Below are 21023 nucleotides of genomic sequence, written 5' to 3'. Positions count from 1 at the left end.
TATTATGCTTTCTGAACCAGGATGATTATTTATAATCAAAGAACAGGTGGTTTTTGGCGGTTGATGGAAGTTATTTATTTTTAAAAATTGCCGTTGATGGAAGTTTTAGTAACTTCCATGTAACTTCCAACCGTTGATGGAAGTTTTAGTAACTTCCATGTAACTTCCAACCTTTGCCTAAACCGAACATCTCGTTATTACATTAAAACAAGCGTGCACTCTTATTTTAACATAATAAAGAGATCAATTACACTAAAATGTCCAACAATATGTGACCCCTGCAAACAAAATTTGTGTGGCGAATATGGAGATATAACCCATATTGATTTCATTCATATGGTTTTCAGTTTACAATGGCAACGAGCTTCCAGTTTATCATATGCTTTTGTTTATTTTCTCTGTTGCGTTTCACCGTCACTTTTGCCCATGTCATACCAAGATTCCCTTCTTCAATGCTCCATCCAGCGCTAGATCTTGGCTCTAGTTCTGCCCAAAATGGGCTTTACAGAACAAAGTTCTTCACCCAAATACTGGATCACTTCAGTTATAATCCCCAGAGCTATCAAACTTTTCAACAAAGATATCTCATCAATGATACCTATTGGGGTGGTGCCAAGAACAATGCTCCAATCTTTGTCTACATGGGAAATGAAGGGGACATAGAATGGATTGCACAGAACACAGGCTTCATGTTTGACACAGCACCTTATTTTAAGGCCCTTTTAGTTTTTATAGAGGTATGCCTTCTTCATTTTGGTACCCTTCTTTAATTTGATGAGGGGTACTATGTCTTTGTGCTTGATAAATGATAAGTGATAACCCTTTTTCAAAATAAAACTGCATGCAGCATAGATACTATGGAAAATCATTTCCATTTGGGGGAAACGAGGAGGTTGCAAATGCAAATAGCAGCACACTTGGATACTTGAGCTCCACACAGGCATTAGCTGATTATGCCACTCTCATCATTGATTTGAAGAAGAATTTATCAGCAACAGATTCCCCTGTCATTGTTATTGGAGGATCCTATGGAGGAAGTATACTATATACTCCATATACAGCTATCTATATTTTATCAAAACTCAATGTCTTTTTTTTTTTTTTTTTTATATATGACAATGTCTACCTCTTTTAATACTCAAGAGTTAAATCCCATTCACCCCTAATTTTGATGATTAGTCTGAATGGATGTTTTGCAGTGCTGGCTGCATGGTTCAGATTAAAGTATCCGCATGTTGCCATTGGAGCCTTGGCATCCTCTGCCCCAATCCTCCAATTTCTGGATTTGGTTTCACCTTATACCTGGACTAACATCATCACTCAAGACTTTAAGGTCTCATAACATCTCTTCATCATTTTGGCTGAAATTTTACTCAATACTATAACACTAGCCAATCGGGAGATTGGTGATAATATCCAAAAGTGATAATTCCCTAAACTAAATGAACTTTGAAATATTATGTTAGTTAATTTTTCTATTTTCCCTGAAGCCCAGTTATTAATTTGATAGGGTTCTATTTATTTATTTTCGAAACATATAGATTATTACATGTAAATATGCTAATTAATTACGGGGTTCTAATATGCTAATTAATTATTCTCATTACTATGACTAATAATATACTGAAAGGTCTCATATGACAGCAGCTAACTATAAGGTTTTGTCGTGTGTGGTTGCAGGGTGTTGAAGAATATTTCAGAAACTATAGTTGCTATAGTAGCAAAAGAAGGTTTATTTTAAGTTTTTAACCAAATTAGTTAATATCATATCTTCTCTTTTTTCTTGTTTTGATCGCCGTTTATTCGTGTTTTGTGAGCAGGAGCTCATCATGTGGACCTAAGGTTCTCAACTACGGAAGATCCAAAATGGCTAAAGGATATAAGGAAACGAGAGATAAAAATCATAGCAAAAATTGGACCTCTCAATATTATCAAGACCTATACTAATTCAAGAGAGAAGAATATAAAGAATAAAATAAAAAACTAATTAGTGATGTGATAAAAGAACGTGAATCAACGTCTCTTTCATTGAGCACAGGGGAACACGGAAGTGAATCTTAATCGGATTTCGCATTTTTGTTATCCATTTCTTATAAAACTCCAGTTTCAAAAGCTAGCTGAATGGCTTTTTCTTTGAAAAAGATATATAACGATTTTTTTTAAAGAAATTTATATATGTCAAAAAAAATCTATATATGTCTATATCAGTAGTAATTCGCGTGATTAGGATAATTATGATTGTGCACTCTAAAAAGGTGTGACTAGTGAGCGTAAGCGGAATAGGAAGAAAAATACCCAAGAAAAAAAAATCTTGGTATCGGTACTATTAACGAGGGAGAAACTTCACCCTAATAAAAAAAAACAACGGAGAATCTTATGCCTTGCGCATGTTAATTTTCAGCAAATATTTTCCCATCAAATAATAAATATTTTGGTGGTTTACTAATTTTTCATATCCATTCATCTTTCATAACATTTCCTCATTTTTCAGTTTTTGGTATGCCTTTATTTATCAGGAAAATAATGTTTCTCTTTCTCTTCCATTACCATTTCCTCCTTTTTCAGTTTTTGGCATGCCTTTATTTATCCTTCACGCAACTGCAAATTTGAACAAAAAAAATGTTTTATTCATTGAAATTATAGAGGAAAAAAACAAAAACATGAAAAAAATGCTTTAACTTATAAATTCTAACACAAAGTTATAGTGGTTTATTATGTTTAAAAAATAATGGATAAAAATATTATTCAATATATTTTAAAAACAAGAAAAATAAGATAAAAATCATCACAAAATAATATAATATTGTTACAAATTTAAAACTAATAACAAGTAACGAACTTAAAAAGAATAAAGGAAAGGTTTTTTTTTGGAAAAATTTAAATTATATTAAACTCAAAATGATACACTAATAAACGGAGCATATCCCGTAACTAGAGAAAATCAAAAATCTCACTAATACAAGAAGATATATATCATGCTAAAATAAATGCAACATGTGTGCTTGTCTATATATAAAAAACTTAATCTTGCTAATAATCTCTATTACAGAAAATTGCTAATTTTCAAAAAATCAACAACAAGATACAGATGGAGTACACCGAGTGTAATTGCTATAACCAAAACATGGTAAGTTCTTTATTCAATAGTTTGGTGCCCTTTTATAAGGCTAGACGGGTGCTAGCATGGACAAGCCTCAACTTCATTCTCATGGCTACTTCTGCGACCGTCGTCGATAAATGCCAAACACGAGACCCAAAAATGTACAAGGACAAACCCGACAACACCGTATTCTTAGTTACAAGGCTAGTATATCAACTTAATTAAAAACAATTAAAAACTAAATTGAAAAACATATTCGTTGCTAAGGATGGAAATGCACATTAGGTTTGGCGGACCTGCCTAGGGCCTATCTAACTAGGATGAAAAAAAATAATCTTACTAGCAAATATTTGCAGATAAAAATTTGTTATGGATAAATAATAGATATTTTAAATGAGTATTCATTATTCATGAGTATGGATATTTTTCTATCCACTTATTAATGGGTAGGATATCGTATCATAGTATCCTATCTATGAATATCTGTTACTCTTCAAGTTATAATAGATCATTTTATTATAGGAAAAATCTCTAATTTTTAAATATAATTTTGATATTTATTTGTTGAGTTTATGCTTTGAGGTATTACAATTTGTATTTTGAATTTACATTTATTTATACTTAAGAGATACTTACTTTGTGTTTAATTTTGTTGTATTAATGTTTCTTTTTTGTTTTTGATTTTTAATTCACTAGTTTTACTTGATGTTAAAAATCACATTTTTTAATATATATATATATATATATATATATATTTTTTTTTTTTTTTCAAATAAATATTCAACGAATAATGAATGGATAAGGGACACAAATTTTCTCTGAGGGACAAGTAATAAATAATCCATATCCATGCTCGATACTACTCATTCTCATTCTTATATCTAACCCACCAACCTTCTCCAGCTTACCCCATTGGGCTAACGTTATTATTTTTAGTACTTAAGATTCACTGGTTGAAAAAGAAAATATTTAATGCTAAGGAAAACTATACAATTAATATGATTGACACCTATTTATTTATTAAAGTTTTTAGCATATTTGCGAATTACATACTTATTCTCATTGGTAGTTTATTTTATAAAAATAATTTCTCTAATAAAAAAATATATTCAAATTTAGGCTAGGTCATTAATATACTTTAGATTCTTTAATTTAATTTGTTAATTCAAGTTAGTGTTATGAATTAAGAAGCTTGATTTTTATTTTTATTTTTCTTTTTGATGAGTCGGTTGTCAATCCAATTATAAATTAGTCATCCCAAGACTTTAAACCTACAAATAAATGCAAGTCAATTCACCCCAACTTGTTTTTTGGGCAAACTAGTGGTGGGACAAGCCAAATCAAGGTGGCCAGACCCCCCTTTGCCACCCTAACCATTGTCTTAATATAAGGATTAAGTTCTCTACTATTTTTTACAAAATTATATAAGATCTAAGCCGTTCTTTAATTTTTTTATTTGATAATTTTAATACATATAGGGTAAAAACACACACACAATATGCTCGTGTTTGACAACCTTTTTTAAAAAATTCAAGAAGTTAAAAAACATTTTTTTTTTTAAATAAACTAATCTAAACTCATGTTAACAATCTTTTATTTAGATCCAAGATTCACGTCTATAAATTGAAAAGTCCGAATGATCTATTCTCTAATCAATTATTAGAATCAATAGGCCTTCGAATATTTTATTTTTTAATATTTATAACTAAAGTATTTTAAAAGTAGTCATTTTCTAAATTTTGATGTTCACTAAACATGCATTTAAAATGTTATAGTAGTAGTATTTAATTTTCATAAAAATCTTTTTAATATACTGATGCGGCTGATTAAATTCAAAACAAATTTATTTATTTATTTATTTTAGCTGTACATAACAAAATATTATGTCTACCTTCATCCACCAAAATTTTATACTTACATGTATTTACGGTTTACTAATAGACAGAGAAGTAAATGATTTTTTTTCGTCACACAATCTATTCTTTTGCTACATAATTAAATGATCGTTTAAACTTATATATCAAAAATAATAAAAAGATCATTTATTAATATGCAAAAGTAGAAATGACCAATTATTGATTTTGTGTTAATAAAAACTACAATTAAGTATGAAAGCTATACTCATTCAAAATATTAAAAAAAAGTATGAAAGCTATAGATTTCTATTTTAAAGATAATAAACACCAATCGGCAATCACATTAATCTATTTTACTGAAAAGAATTAATAAAACTATAATTGTGATATTTAAAATCTAATCTATCTTAATCTCAGTCTAAACTTGTCTTTGAAGAATGTGGATAAACATATAATAATAATTGCAATGGTCCACTGATTGTTGATGTGTAGCCCAACCAAGTAGGCTTTATTCTGCGGAAGCTCTGAATTCCTGGGATTCTCTCTTTTCATTTTGTTTCCTCTTTTAAATACACATCTCATTTGTAGCCACAGTTCATTAGCAAAAAAATAATGGCAATTGGCTTTCAGTTCATAATAATCACACTCTTCTCTCTATTTTCGGCTCCCTCACTCACTTTTGCTTTTGTCCCTATCCTTCCCAGATTTCCTTCTTCAGCAGTTAGTGCAGAGCTGAAGCAACGCTCTCATTCTTCCCAAAATGGGCTTTACAGAACAAAATTCTTCACCCAAATACTCGACCACTTCAATTTTAATCCCCAAAGCAATCACACTTTTCAACAAAGGTATCTCATCAACGATACCTTTTGGGGTGGTGCCAAGAACAATGCTCCAATCTTTGTCTACACTGGCAATGAAGGGAACATAGAATGGTTCACGCAGAACACAGGCTTTATGTTCGAAAATGCTCCTTCTTTTCAAGCCCTTTTGGTTTTCATCGAGGTAATCTTTCTCCTTTTGTAAAGGGTAGTAGATCTCTGTCTCTAATTTGATAAAGTAAACTTTTTGCTTGATCACTAAAAAAAGAGTTAACTTTATCATGGCATGATTTTAGTGATTGATCTCTGTCTTAGAAGTTAAAATGCTACTTGTCCAATATCTATGTTGCTGAGATCTCAAACTAGGATTTTTTAACTGTTAACAACTGATTTATTAACTTACTCTATTTCATGCATCACAAACTGAGCTGCAGCATAGATTTTATGGAAAATCAATACCATTTGGGGGAAACAAGACGGTTGCATATGCAAATACTAGCACACTTGGGTATTTGAGCTCAACACAGGCATTAGCTGATTATGCTACTCTCATCATTGATTTGAAGAAGAATTTGTCAGCAACTGATTCTCCTGTTGTGGTTTTCGGAGGATCCTATGGAGGAAGTAAAAACCTATCACTTTTTTGTTTGTTTGTTTAATATTAGTATTTTAAGTCTTAATTTACCTCTATTGATTTCAATAGTTCAATCCGGCCACTAAATTGAGATGAGAATAAAATCTAAATGGGCTTTGTTTTGCAGTGTTGGCTGCTTGGTTCAGGATGAAGTATCCACACGTTGCAATTGGAGCTCTAGCATCCTCAGCTCCAATTCTCCATTTCATGGGTTTGGTTTCGCCAGATATCTTCAACAACATCATCACACAAGACTTCAGGGTTTGATTCTCTCAATAACTTGCAGTTAATATGCACATGCATATGTGGCCCAGGGCATGGTTAGTGAAGAATGCTAAGTACTAATATTGAAGTAAAAATTTCGTTTGATGTACTACCGCAGAGCGAGAGTGAGAATTGTTACAAAGTGATAAAAGGGTCTTGGGATCTGATAGACGACACGGCCAATAAACCCGGAGGAATGGAACTGCTGCGGAAAACATTCAGAATATGCAAGTGAGAGCATGATTAATTACTAATGCAAAATGATTTAATTGAATGATCAATTAATTAAGGTGACTATGTCTATAGTTTAGTTATAATTAATGTTTTTCAGGAGCGATGATTTTGGGCCTGGTTCTTTGGAAGGTTGGCTTCGGGCGGCGTGGATTTATACAGCCATGACAGATTACCCGACACCATCCAATTTCCTGAATCCCTTGCCAGCATATCCGGTGAAAAAGGTTCCAATTACTAGAGTCTTAAACTTTTATTTTATTTTTAATGATAAAAAATATATTATCATTTGGATTTGAATAGTATTACATAAATAATTTTATAATTTCATTTTTAATAAGTTTATGTATTTAAAGATAAATAAAGTTAATACAAATGTTATATCTTAAAATTATTATTATTATTTTATTGGAGATTGAATATGAAAAGGGGAGACTAGAGGGGCAGAGTAGACGAATATTTAAATTATTTATTTGGGTAGGAAAGATTCAAAGAAATATTTGACTTAGAATTGTGGGAAATTTAGATGTGCGAGGCCATTGACAGCTCAGTAACGGGAAATAATAGATTAGCCAAGTTGCATGCAGCAGCCAGTGTCTACTACAACTATACAGGCAAAGCAAGATGTTTCGATTTGGATGACAATTCTGATCCTCATGATCTTGGAGGATGGCAATGGCAGGTAACCTATCCATTCATGATTCTTCTCAATTTCCATATTTCTTGTGTTACTAAAACTTACATGTGCTGTGAATAACACATTGAAATATACTATTAAATTTTGTCCAATCTTTTGCTTAAATTAAATCTTTTAGAAATACAATCCGGGTAGAGTAGAGGGAAAAAATTGGAGGAGTAGCCAACTAGGATTAGAAAACGCCTATTATCTTTTGGATTTTTCCAGCATATATATGCTAATGCTAGGGATCCAAGGAAAACATGTGCACGTGACAGCTTCAAACGGAGAAGTCAAGTCAAGCCTGACTCAGAGTTGTTAATATTATATCATATTCCAATCTTAGATTGTTAGTGCCTCATTTTCCATTACCCAACCAGACATCATCAACTTAGAGCTTCCAGGGTCTTGCATTGTCCAACATTGAGATCAAATATTTCGGGCTTAATTGTAATTTCGTCTCTTACTGTTATGATCAATGAATGAGTTTAATCTTATAATTTTTAAGTATTATAGTTTACTTTTTCAATTAGTTTTTTTCTATGTATTTTTTTTCAAAAATTTTAAAAACTAATATTTTAGTACGTATTTGTAGATAAGTAGTATTTATTTTTATAATAAATATTTTTAAAATTTTAAATTATATTATAATTAAAATTCATAATAAACAAATATATTTGAATATACAAAAAGTAAATTTTAGATTTATAAGAAATAATTTGAATTATGATATAAGATTATTTTTAAATATTAATAATTTTCTTAAAAAAATATATAAATATAAAGATTAGACATGACAAATCGAAATAGATAAACAATTAAAAAAATCAAGTTTATAAGATCAAAGAATAATAATTTGAGATAATTGGGAAAAATGAAATAATTAAGATGCTTTTTTAAATTAAATGGTTGAGACCATGGACATTTTAAAAGAAAAAAAATATTTTTTTTTTATTTTTTTTTTACAATTGTCATATATACGAATATACCTCCCTTTTATATTTTTTTCCCAAAAATAACCCTTTTGCGGAAATTAAGTTTTGTGCTACCATGAGGTGGGGATACACCATTGTGAATGAAGCTGAAATCTACAAATAAGCAAATCTTCAAACAGATGGTGTGCAAAGTCCACCAAACCGATGTAATGAGGTACAACAACCAAGCGGAGTGCCATCGGATAATAAAGAAAGCTAAGCACATATTTAATAATTTCACACCTTGAGTGTACCCCCACCTCATGGTAGCACATTCAGAACATAATTTCCAGAAAAGGGCTATTTTTGAAAGAAAAAATAGGAGGTGTATAATTTTAATAAAGGGAGGTATCTATAACAATTGCCTTATTTTTCGGCCAGTTCATAGTTTTGAGGGGAAAAAATGCAGGTTAAAGTCTATGGTGGAATCTGCAAGCTCGCCGTATAAACGCGAGACAAAAAATTATAGACCCAATTGTTTCCAAATTTAGCAGGCCGAGCTTGAAAAGAATGATGTAGCCCTATCCACGTACATTTAATTTGTACACTCTCTCAATGTTAATCATAATATAACTAGTATTTTATTTCCTATGTTGTATAGGATAAATACATATTTTTACATAATTAAAATTTATAATAAAAATATTTTTAATATAAAAAATATTATAATTAAAAGTCATATCAAATATGTTAATACTATATTTTGCATTTATAATAAATGATTAGTTTGTGATAAATAATTATTTTTAATTATTAATATTTTCTATTAAAAATTATTGAAATTAAATTTAAAGATAAAACATAAAAAATTGAACAAAATAAGTAGCTTAAAATGGTTGAGAGATTTTTTTTTTCCACGTTAGTTGTAGGAGTAATGTGTGTTAAGTCCACATAAAAAAGAGAGGGAAAATATTAAAAATATCTAATTGAGGAAATAGAATTCTCATACAGTATTTTAAATTATAATACGAGTAGATTATTACTGTTTATACGGAGAGCATGAACAAAATTTAGTTAGTTATTTCCTCTACAAAACTATGTACCTGTCTATGTCTGTTATGGACTCAATTTAAATCCCTTAAAACCTTGTCCAAAATATTAGTATTGATACTGTCATAAAAAAAATTTAGTATTGATATTATGCAATTTTTTTAATTATTCATCAATGCTTCTAAAACGTTTACAATCTTCAGCAACTTAAATAAATAATTACGTGCAGCATCACTTATTTGGCATAATTTATTGAACCAACTTGCAGTATCATATACTATTAACAACAATTTCAGTACAGTCTTATTATTATTGTAGCCTTACGTACTACTAAGAAAATGACATTTTATTATTTTTCTATGATTTGATTTAGCCTTTTAGGCATGTTTCATCTCAAAATTAAGGCAACATTGATACTGCATTAATGCATTCTTGTCCAAAACCCCGGTTATTTTCTAGTTTTTGAACTCTTCTTAATTGCTTCAGTACTATCACATTCACCCTTCAAACTTGTGCTGATAATTCTCATGTGTGCGACAATTTATTTATTTATTTATTCCTACCACTTGCTTTAGTCAAATACATAACATAGTTTATCTCTTTTAGGGCCAATAGACATAACAGAGCTTCCCGGTCTGTTTCAATTCCATAACCTATGCTGGAGACTCCAATAATATAGGACCATATGACATTTTTTTTAGAGGAAACAAAGTTATTGCATTTCGTTCATAACGTGAGTAACAATACAATTTGGGATGCAACTAAAGTCATGAGTATAAAATCTTGAGGCCTTTGCTAAGTTATGAGCTACATGATTGATTTGTGTCTTTACAAAACTCACCCCAGTGTTTGAGATGGAAGAAAAGGGAGATGATAATGTGATTTATTAATTTTTTGTTAATGACGAGATATAGTTTTGTGCATGGTTTAGGCTTGTACGGAGATGATAATGCCCGTAGGTGGAAGCAACAAGGAGAGCATATTTCCAGAATATGAGTGGTCATACGAAGCCAGAGCCTCTTGGTGTGACTTTTTCTACAACGTACAGCCAAGACCACACTGGATTACAACTGAGTTTGGCGGCCATGTGTGTATTAGTAGTACTATTCACTATTCAATTCAAATCTCGGATAATACATTTTAATTTTGCATACATTGCCAACCATTTTCATATAATGTTGTTACTTATTCATGTTTTTCTGCAGGCTATAGAGAGAGTTCTGAAAAGGTCTGCCAGCAACATTATATTTTTTAATGGTTTAAGAGATCCTTGGAGTGGTGGAGGGTATAGCATACCATCTCTTCTTTTTACTCTCCCAATTATTATTATTAGTATAATTTCACCAATGCTAAAAGCAAGCAATTATACAACCATGCTAATTTATGAGTTTGGTTGCAGGGTGTTGAAGACTATATCAAAAACATTAGTTGCTATAGTTGCAAAAAAAGGTTAGTGGACCAAACCAATACTATATACTTTGTGTTTCAATTTCAAATCCTTTTTCTCTTCCTCCCATTTCCCTATTTGCTCTACTTATTTGGACATTTTGTGAGCAGGAGCTCATCATGTAGACTTAAGGTTCTCAAGTAAGGAAGATCCACAGTGGCTTAAAGATGTAAGGAAACTAGAGGTAAATATCATAGCAAGTTGGATCTCACAATACCATCAAGACCTACAATCCAATAGCTAAAGGGGTTGCTCTCATTTTTTGGGCATCTTTGGAGGCACTACAATTGTTGTTATTGTCAAATGAAACTAATATAAATTATATAATGGATACTGAGAATAAAAAAAACATATAAGTGCTGGTTAGTCATAACAATCTTGCTCATTTGATAAAACTGTTTCAGTTTTAAAATAAAGGTTGCTAAATATTCTCAATACGAAAACTTATAGGCTTATCTGATTACAATATTCACTTAATCAATTTAAAAGATAACAATTAAGTTAGGAAAAAAAAATCAATATCCTGTATTATATTTCAATCTGTCTAGACCACAAGCTTCGGCCACCTAAGAATCTCACTGGAAAGTTAAAAGTCATAATCTCTGTACTCTTACAATGTCCATTTTTGTTTCATTTTTAGCCACAGTAACATTTTCTTTTTTAAATTCTGGTGCACAAAATGGTGATTTTGATTGGATGCTGATTTTTACCACTGGGGCACAGCGTCTAGTTAATTTGTAAAACTGATAAATATTTTTTTTTATACAAGTGAAAAAACAAGAAGCAACACCAGCCCCTGACGAAAACGACACCCATATTGTCGGTCAAGACTAGAGAGTGGAATTAAGATGGGTGGTCCTAAACCTTGCAAGGAATTGAAAATCGTCCTTGGCTCCTGCCTTGGCTAATTGGTCTGCGCAATTGTTGCTCATCTCATAAATTATGCTCCAATTTAATGGTCCAATCTGAACCCAATAGACTCTTAATGCTATAGAGCAAACAAATGTTTTAATGAAATTTCCTAGATAGACCTAAAGGTTATGAGGAGAGTTAATGAAGGTCCAAATTAATTTCCCAAGTAGGGGTTGCTGAACTTAGTCCTAGCTTGATTAATACCAAGACCCCCCCATCTCCATTTAGGTTGAGTAATGGTGTTCAAACTGACCAAATAAAATGTTGAACAACCACATCAATAGTGTGTCATAGATCGATCCCCAAGGCAGACATAAATTTTGCATCCAATAAAATGGAACAACGGTAAAGACCAAACTGGTCAAAGAGGTTTGTTCAATGTTCAGTACTAGTGTACACTTCCAACCTGTCTATCTTGAGTTTGACTGCAATTTCTCTACAATGTTCAATCTTGTTTGGAAGCTCAATCCTGAATGATAAAGGAAGCCTAAATAAATAGGGCCACAATTTTATTAGCCCATTAGATAGAGGTAATATCAGTAAACTTTTGTCGCTTTACGCTAGGCTTATTTCTACATGCTAAAAATCTAGATATATCCATATTCACTTTGGCTAGATAATGCAGTACAGATATCATCCAGCACCAGGAAAACCAAACAAGTTAGAGTAGTTTTAGCTTTGACAAATAAGGTAGTCATCTGTAAAACAATAAAAATGTGAGCAATAGTTAGGGCATTCTTAGCAATCTTCGAGGCAAAATAGCCCCCCATTTTCACCTTATGATTGATGAGTAATTCAACTTTCTCAGTAAGACAGACAAACAGATGATTAGAATGACTTGTGAAGTTGCCGAACAGAATTTTGAATTTCTGTTTTTTGTGCTACTTTTAGTAAAATAAAAGACTTCCTGTGTATTTGATTTGCCGTTTGTAAGACACCAATCGTCTATAAACATATTTCAAAACTAAAAACAACTAATGCGTTTTTTTTTCTGTTTTATAAAAACTAATAATAAATATTTTTTATTGATAGGTCTAAAGCTTACTTTAATAACCTTACCCTGGGCTGACTTTGTTATCTATAAACTATCTTCTACAACGTATGAAAATAAGCATAAAAGATCTTATGGATAATTTATAAGATATTTATAAAAGTTTTTCCAAACACTCTCTATAAGTATTTACATTAAAAAATAAGTAAACATAAGGTGTTGATAAAATCTTTCAAACAGGACCTAAATACGGTTGGTATTACTACAATTGTGATGGCATTGCAGTCTCCACTCAAAACTTTGATGTTGTTGAAAACACGATCCCGAATCATTTTTTAAAACCTTAAACTTATATAAATTCTTGAGTAATAGCCACAGAGAATAGTCATGTATTAAATAAAAGTTAATGAAGTTGCCCTCTAAATCTAATTAATGAGATTTCACTTGATCAATTTAGATTTTCTCAGTGATCATGATTTAACTTTCGTAACTTTGAACATCAATTCATCATGTGAACAAATACAAAAGACAAAAGTAGTTTATCTGGTCTATTCCCCAATGTCACTCGGCCATTACGGTCCAATATCATTTTTGTCAATATTCATGTTAGAATTGGCATACATAATTGCGGTGATAATAGACATGAAAATCAACAAGACACGCGGTCTTCTATTGAGTCTCAAATCTATTGACTTTCATTGTTCAGAAGTTAGGCCAAGATTATGACAGGGTCGGTGGTCTTGATTCTTCACATTTTCTTTTACTAATGAATTAGTGATACATGATTAGACGTTGTGGTCTCAGTTCTTCACTTTTTTTCCCATCTTAATAAGTGAGACATGATTAAACAGAGCGAAGGTAATATAACACAAGTTTAGTATTGTATTACTCTTGAAAACAAATAATTCCTAATTCAATTTCAAAAACTATTTTTTAAGAAAAGAATTATTTGTTTTCTAATTCAACTAGGTTAGCATCTCACTCCTAAGGATTCTAATTCAAAAACTATTTTAAATCGATACGAAATCTTTACAATATTAACAACATACCAATATTTACACGTGGAAGCAGATGAGTCTCAATTCAGTATGCATATCCATATTAATTAACAAACCAAAAAAAAGTAAACAAAATATTTTCCAAAATCTAGAGTGTGAATTTCATATAATGATAATCAGTTAGTCCAACTATATATTGCACAATACTTTTTTGACACTGGGCTTGGCTTATTTAGAGGAAAATATGAATTCTCTCAAAAGGCTTGGTGCCAATGTGAATTATAAGAGTTCTCCGTAGAAATTAATCACCAACACAAGTCCCGTTAATCAGCAAAAGTTTAACATTCTTTGACTTAACCCAACAAGTGTTTATAGTAGTACTTGTTGAAACTCCGCCAAACACCTTTTTCATATTTTCTTTTGATATTAATTATATATTTTATAATTATTAATGGTCTGGACGGTCATACATGACTGGATAAGATTTACTGGCATTGACTATATCATAATCAATTTAGGGGTATGATTCACTGTACATAAAAAATGAAAATGCTACATATATTCTTCTATGGATAGGTATCATCATAATCCAAACCGTTCGTCTTCTTCTTTGTACTTTGTTATGTTTGGTAATCAAGATTACGTGTACAAGTCTATATATATATATATATCTGTGTGTGTGTCTTAATCAAACCAGTTATAATCCTATCTTAAAAGCTTATTGGCAGAGTGAAGTTCTTCATGAATTAATTAATTTTATCACATTCTTAATCATTTTGTTTTAAAAAACTTTGCATGCATCCATCTAATTAATAAGTAAGACCCACCATTTCACTTCAAAAGGAAACTAATTAAAGTGACCGGTTTTTCGTATACATGGTACATTTTCATTTATTGATGAGCTGCAAGGCCATAACGCATGCATTACAAATTTACCATTCTCTTTAAAAGGCAAGTCAAAGTTCAAAGTTGATGTTCTTTTGGTCACAAGTAACAACCAAGAGGTGGTGTGCATCATTTTCTATCCCTCTCTCAGGAGAGTAAAATGAAAAGTGAAAAAGCATGGAGTTGAAGGGTTAGTTAATTAGGGCCTAGTGGACCATGCTATTGGGCCTCCTACGTAAGTCAAAATGGTGGAATTAATGGTCCCAAGTCTAGATCCACCCCCACTATACCACAAACCTGTTAGGCTATTACTTACACCAATCGCGTGGCACGTGCCGATTACCCGATTCGATCACCATTTCTGTCCAACCCTTTTGTTGTTGCAGTTTTCACACCACAGAAGCAGAGAAAGAAATGCTCCTTGCCATAAAAAAAGTAAAAAAGAATTAAGACGGTTTGACAAATGTGGCAAGTGTGGTGGGCCCACATACATTTACACATTGACGTTGTGGGCCATAGCCCAACCCGCATGCCTTCCCCTGACGGGTGAGAAAATAAATAAATACAGACAAGCCAGAAAAAAAAAATTAGGTGACGTGGCATTTTCTGTGCTGTTTAGGAACCCACACTATTTGCATTTCATTCTGTGTTTGTTTATCTGTGGAGCCTTTACTTTACTGTTTTACTATTTTTGACTAAACATGATTTCTCGGGAAAAAAAAAACTAGTTTTTTTTTCTTGTTAATTTTAATTAAAGAAGTAATTATGAATAAACATCATTTTTACATTTTCAATTTGAATAGTAGTTGTTAAAAATAAAATTCTAGGATGCAATGCTAATTTCTCATCCAAACTTACTCAGAGTGCAACACATTAAGTGACTAGACTAAATTAAATCTCGATCATGCAGGAAATATTCGATGGCTTATATAAGAATCAAACATGAGAATAAGTAACTTTTATATTCGATATCTTACGGGCTACAATTTTCTCTGTATAGAACTAATATTTGTGTGTCAAAGAGAGAGTTATATATAAGCCTTTTTAATCTTTTGAGAGCTAGGTTGCTTCTGCTTCTGATACACTTATTGCTTGGGAAATTGTCACTGGGGTGTTTATTTAGCTAGATTATTGTACATATATTTATGTAAGTAGATTTCTTGCTGTAGCTAGGTATAGCCAGTGTTATGCATTAGAGTTCATAGCCCAGTGGTTCCATCTTGCCAGATATTCATCTGTTGTTTGGATTCATGACATAATAATGCACTTTCCTTTACCTACCTTATTATGGAGAAAAATTGAGGACCCCACATCTTCTGCTGTTTGGTTCCTGATCGATATTTAAAATTCTCAGGGCTGATACAAAATTAATATTCTCTCGGGATAAATCATTTTTCTGTACTCTATTATATATGAATTTGATATTTTGGCCGGTGTGTAGTGATTATTTAGTTACTTCATGTTGAATGTTGATGCAACTCCATTAAACTTTCGTATTTTCGCCATACGACGTACGTAATGTTTTCCCCGCCTTCCCTGGCATGTATATAGCTTTCTGTTTCGTGGAAAGTTCATATAATTGTCGATGTCTTATTTAATTAACCTTTTGCCTTAATACTTGAAAAAAAATGTATATTTTAATAAATAAATTCAGGAAACTAGCACCTAAAAATACGTTTATAAAATAAATATACAATATATAATTTGTTTATGCGTTATTTATTTTATCGTATGTTCCTTTTTCTATTTTACTTCAAATTGAGAGGTAAATTAATCAGGTCAGTTCATGGATAACTACAAAAGCAAATCGAACGAATTCTTGTTGAATCCTATTTTATTTTTTTTGGTAAAATTCATAAATAAAATATAAAACACTATATAGAATGATAAATACATAGTGGACTACAAAATTTCTGTATGTCCTATCCTGATCCTTCGTGTATCTAAAGGAGTTATTACAACTACAAATTAGGGGAGAGAGAAAGAGAAAGAGGAATCGGTGTAGTGTGGGGGCACTTGATATAATATGCCGGCATAAATATGACATCATGCACTTCAAGATTAGACTTGCATGCCTACAATTGAATGCTGTTAACCTATGATTAGTGATCTTTTCAATAATTAAGCCAAATCATAGGAATGTATCATCATAATCAAACATCACAAAAGGGATTACTAACAGGAATTTGAGCCACTCATTACCACAAATAGATATAGAGACCAAAATATTGCATGATGAAACGCATTCTGAAAACAGCGTATGGTATATTCTTAGGTTCAATGTTTTTAATTATGGGTAATTATCAATCCTATGAATCCTATGTTTTCTACTTTGCTTTTTTCTCACGGGTATTGGACACATTACATGTTCACAAGGACTATATTTGGTTTATTGCTATATTGGCCATGTTTCCTCCAAGTCACCAACAGATCAAATTCTACATATGTTACTGGTTAAACTCAACTTACCAGGAACTATTCAAAAGGATAAGATTAGCTATTAATGTCAAAGACAATGAAAAGGTTAGTCCCACTTCGGTCCCAATGTAATGGAAGTCTACCATATCGGCCACTTTGCAATATTGATGCACTATTTTTCCATTATCAAACCTTAAGTATATAAATTCACTAGGATCAGTCTAACAAGAGGTTCGAGTAATTTGTATAAAATTCTATATTTAAATCTCATTATTAAAAGAAATGGCACATATATATATATATATATATATATATATATATATATATATATATATATATATATATATATATATATATATATATATAAGACAAGTATAGACACTAGGGTCCCCACTAAATTAGATATCTTGAAGGAACAAATATGGAAATTTTGAATTAATATTGCATGGAGGAGGGGGGTATTGAATTTTGGCATGGACTTATTGGTGTTTGACTTGATTATATATGCACATACCTTTCAACAACCTGCTTTACCATATTATAAATAATGCTTTTGTTGTAGATATAGGGTCACACACACAGTAAATAATTGATGCATTGGAGATCCTTAGTACTATTTTCAACTTTAATATAGCCACATGCAAACATATTACTGTATTTATAATGATTAATGTGATAACTTCAAAGTGAGGTGCACTCCAATTGGCCCACTTAATTAACCCTTTACACCCACTGGCGCTTAATTAGCATATTCTAGGCGAGTCTCTAGACAGAAATTTGATCAATTAATCTGAACTTGTCCAACGGATATGCATGTGTTCTAGCAAAGTTAGTGTCAATTCAAACTATTAAAGAATAAATTGAATTTGTTGACAAGTGTGCTCATTATTCAGCTATAATCAAACACAAGGTGTGTTTATATATTACTGAGTACTGGTTGTTTATTAATCTCTTTGTACGATAAACTCAAGTGTAGGATGCGTATCAAGATAATAGATTGCGTACATTGTTCTTGGCCTTTTGTTAACAAGTTGCTTTTGGAATTTATTACTGCTACAATGAACTATTAGTATTACAATCTGGAGGAACAGTCTCTCTGATCTCGTGCATAAGACAAAATATTTAGTTAAACCAATCATAACAGCTCTTTCACGAAACCATTCTCGCTTGCTTTAATTTTGTGGAGCGAAACTAACAAATTAAAACAAAGAGACACAAATTCCTGTTTTTATATATAAAAATGCTGGCTAGTTAGCAAGGCCAAGTTCTGAACGTATGTTCCCATGAAATTTATTGCCAAAAGAAAGACAAAGACTTGAATTAGTCGCCATCTCAATTCTAACCATTTCTAATATAGGTATTGCAGAAATCAACATTATGATTAACTTGTTGTCATATGAATCATATGATTGATAAACAACTATAGTATATCGTAAAAGAATATTAATTTGATGGGAAATATCAATCCTGTAAATGGAATTCAATATTTAGATTAATCTTTGATTGTGATGAATCAACTAGAAAATAGCCGAAGGTCACTAAAAAAGAAATAACCAAAATTAATTGGAAAATATTCAATAAGAAAATCTTTTCATGTAAATATTATTATTATTATTAAACTTATCTATCAGTATCGTATTAATTTTCAATATTCTTTACTATTTAATTAATAAATCAGTGACGAATCATAATATGATAATTAATTATTAACTTACTAGTTACATAATGTGTTTTGTATATTGTATGTATATCAAATAACATGTTAATGAGTATGACTGACAAGACTTTTAAGTTATATTTTAACTTATTTGACTGTGATCTATAAAAACTTATTTGATTAAATTAGACCTAGTTAATCAGTAAAAAGAAAAAGTTTATTTCATTAGCTTAGAATGTTATTTGAAGTTTGAAGGCAATTTCATGTAGTGTATATTTTTTTAATGCAGAAATTTACAATAATTTGAATATTTTATTAATTATATATATAATGCGTGTTTGAACTTATATATATCTTTGTTTTTAATTTCTTTATTAACTTATTAAAAATCCTTTTTTATATTTTTTTATGTAATATTATACTTATTAACTAACTTTTAATAACTAATTTTATTAAACATTTCTATTCAATTAGCTTTTGTCAATCACACTCTTTGTTAATAATAATAACAAAGTATACACAGATGTACAAATAATGTAAAAAAAAAAAAAACTAACATATTATAAATAACAAAATACTAACATATTTTGGTCATATATTATTCTTTTATATAAACTTGAGTGGATGAAGCTAGAGGCGGGAAGAGGAGTACCAATTAGGTTGACGTCCTCAAAGCAAACCGCAAACCAGCAACACTCCACTACCAATATATTAAAATTAGAATAAAAAGGAGAAATAGAAAAATTACATTAACATAGACATCGCAATTTTATATTAACATACCATAAATTAACATACATACAATTTGGATATAGAAAAATCGTAATAGATATATTAATTAAAAGTTTAACTTTAATTAAACAAAAATTATATTACTATTATCAGAGACAAATTTAATGCACGACAATTTTCGTTTATTGATAAATGATGACAGTTTTTTTTTACTACGTCAATATTAGTTAATTTTCTCTTTCTCTTCCATCAGGCTGTCCCTACCCCACTTTCCTTAAATATCTCGTGGGATTGTCTTGCGCCCCCGTTTCCCCTGAAATAAACTATTGAGATTTTCCATAGTCATACACACCACCGAGGCGACGATTTGAATTAGCATGTCAGATTCTCACCTACATCACTTTTGTGTATTTTTTTCCTGTTCAACAACATTATTAAATTCGAAAATTTATGTAAACTTGTAAAAATTTTATATAAAAATAATAATAAATTTTTTATAAATAACATAACAATTAAATATTTCAACAATGTAATAAAGTAAAATAATAAATTATAAATTTCACAATACTTAAATAACCAAATCTGATAATGCATCATTACTACATAATACTTTGTAGATGTTATAGCAGTGATAGATAATTCCCATCGAGGTTTGATGTTATTAGAAAACAAATATTTGATGTTATCAAATGTGAAAATTTTTTTATTCAAGAAGACACTAAAGGAAGATATGTTGAATAAGTAGATAGAAAATAATTCAAAATAACTTGCATTTTGGTTTACTTAGAGTTTATAAAGTCTACTCAAAGTTTATTAAAAAAGAGAGTTTACACGCGAGTCAACTTAAAGAGGATAAGTGGACTCGCAAACTCATAACAGTTAGCGAGTTAAGTCGAGAGTTTGATAATCATACCAACAAGTAGTCTAATAACACCTTGGGGGGTTGGGTCAGTGTTAATATTTACTATATAACACAATTTATATAACATATTTTTATTTCTTATTATCTTTCTCCATCAATCATGCATATTATAAATTGCATCTTATATTAATTTGTATTTCTTTGTCTTTTTAATCAATGTTATGAAAATCAATTCATTGATTCCATTGCGATATTGAATCAATGAATTAGAGGTCCAACAAGTGGACCTAGTATATATATTAAAATTTTTAAATATATATAATATACCTAACATAATAATCAATTTATATTTTTATGCTTTAAAATTAAATTTTTTGTCATGATAAAATTATAAAATATCATATAGTCATCTATTATTATAAATTATTACTATTTTGTTGGATATTATCATTAAATTATTAAGAAAATTTTTATTTTTCAGGACTAAATATAAAAGTTATTAAATGACCATAAACTAATATGTTGAAGATGTATAAAATACATTAATATTGAATCATATCATATCATGATCAATACAA

General features: G+C 30.4%; 1 protein-coding gene and 1 pseudogene across 3 annotated transcripts; both read left to right on the top strand.

Moving 5' to 3' along the window:
• Nucleotides 1–315: 315 nt before the first annotated feature.
• Nucleotides 316–1947, top strand: LOC114405300 (annotated as a pseudogene).
• A 3492-nt stretch (nucleotides 1948–5439) lies between these two features.
• On the top strand, nucleotides 5440–11433 carry LOC114407238 (lysosomal Pro-X carboxypeptidase-like). Of its 3 annotated transcripts, none has more exons than XR_003665628.1 (10): nucleotides 5443–5958; nucleotides 6209–6398; nucleotides 6536–6669; nucleotides 6791–6903; nucleotides 7004–7130; nucleotides 7430–7585; nucleotides 10475–10643; nucleotides 10749–10828; nucleotides 10943–10992; nucleotides 11101–11192. XR_003665628.1 is itself a non-coding variant. In XM_028370271.1 (10 exons), exons 1-10 carry the CDS (start codon nucleotides 5569–5571, stop codon nucleotides 11232–11234), a joined length of 1530 nt encoding a protein of 509 aa, XP_028226072.1. In that variant the 5' UTR covers nucleotides 5444–5568; the 3' UTR covers nucleotides 11235–11433. The 3 variants fall into 3 exon arrangements, 2 of the variants coding, with proteins under 2 accessions (XP_028226073.1, XP_028226072.1); XM_028370271.1 differs by having other exon boundaries at nucleotides 5444–5958; nucleotides 10475–10630; nucleotides 11101–11433; XM_028370272.1 differs by lacking the exons at nucleotides 10475–10643; nucleotides 10749–10828; nucleotides 10943–10992; nucleotides 11101–11192 and adding an exon at nucleotides 7719–8073 and having other exon boundaries at nucleotides 5440–5958.
• Nucleotides 11434–21023: the final 9590 nt, after the last annotated feature.

The sequence above is a fragment of the Glycine soja genome, chromosome 3 (assembly GCF_004193775.1).
Source record: "Glycine soja cultivar W05 chromosome 3, ASM419377v2, whole genome shotgun sequence".
Taxonomy (NCBI): Eukaryota; Viridiplantae; Streptophyta; class Magnoliopsida; order Fabales; family Fabaceae; genus Glycine; species Glycine soja.
Note: the sequence above shows the minus strand (reverse complement) of the source record. Positions and strands in the feature narration are given on the sequence as shown.

Excerpts from the sequence above, each read along its gene's own strand:
- LOC114407238 (XM_028370271.1), top strand. The coding sequence starts at position 5,569 with ATGGCAATTGGCTTTCAGTTCATAATAATCACACTCTTCTCTCTATTT. Across the intron at positions 5,959-6,208 it reads CCCTTTTGGTTTTCATCGAG|CATAGATTTTATGGAAAATC; the intron begins GTAATCTTTCTC and ends ACTGAGCTGCAG. Across the intron at positions 7,586-10,474 it reads TTGGAGGATGGCAATGGCAG|GCTTGTACGGAGATGATAAT; the intron begins GTAACCTATCCA and ends TGCATGGTTTAG.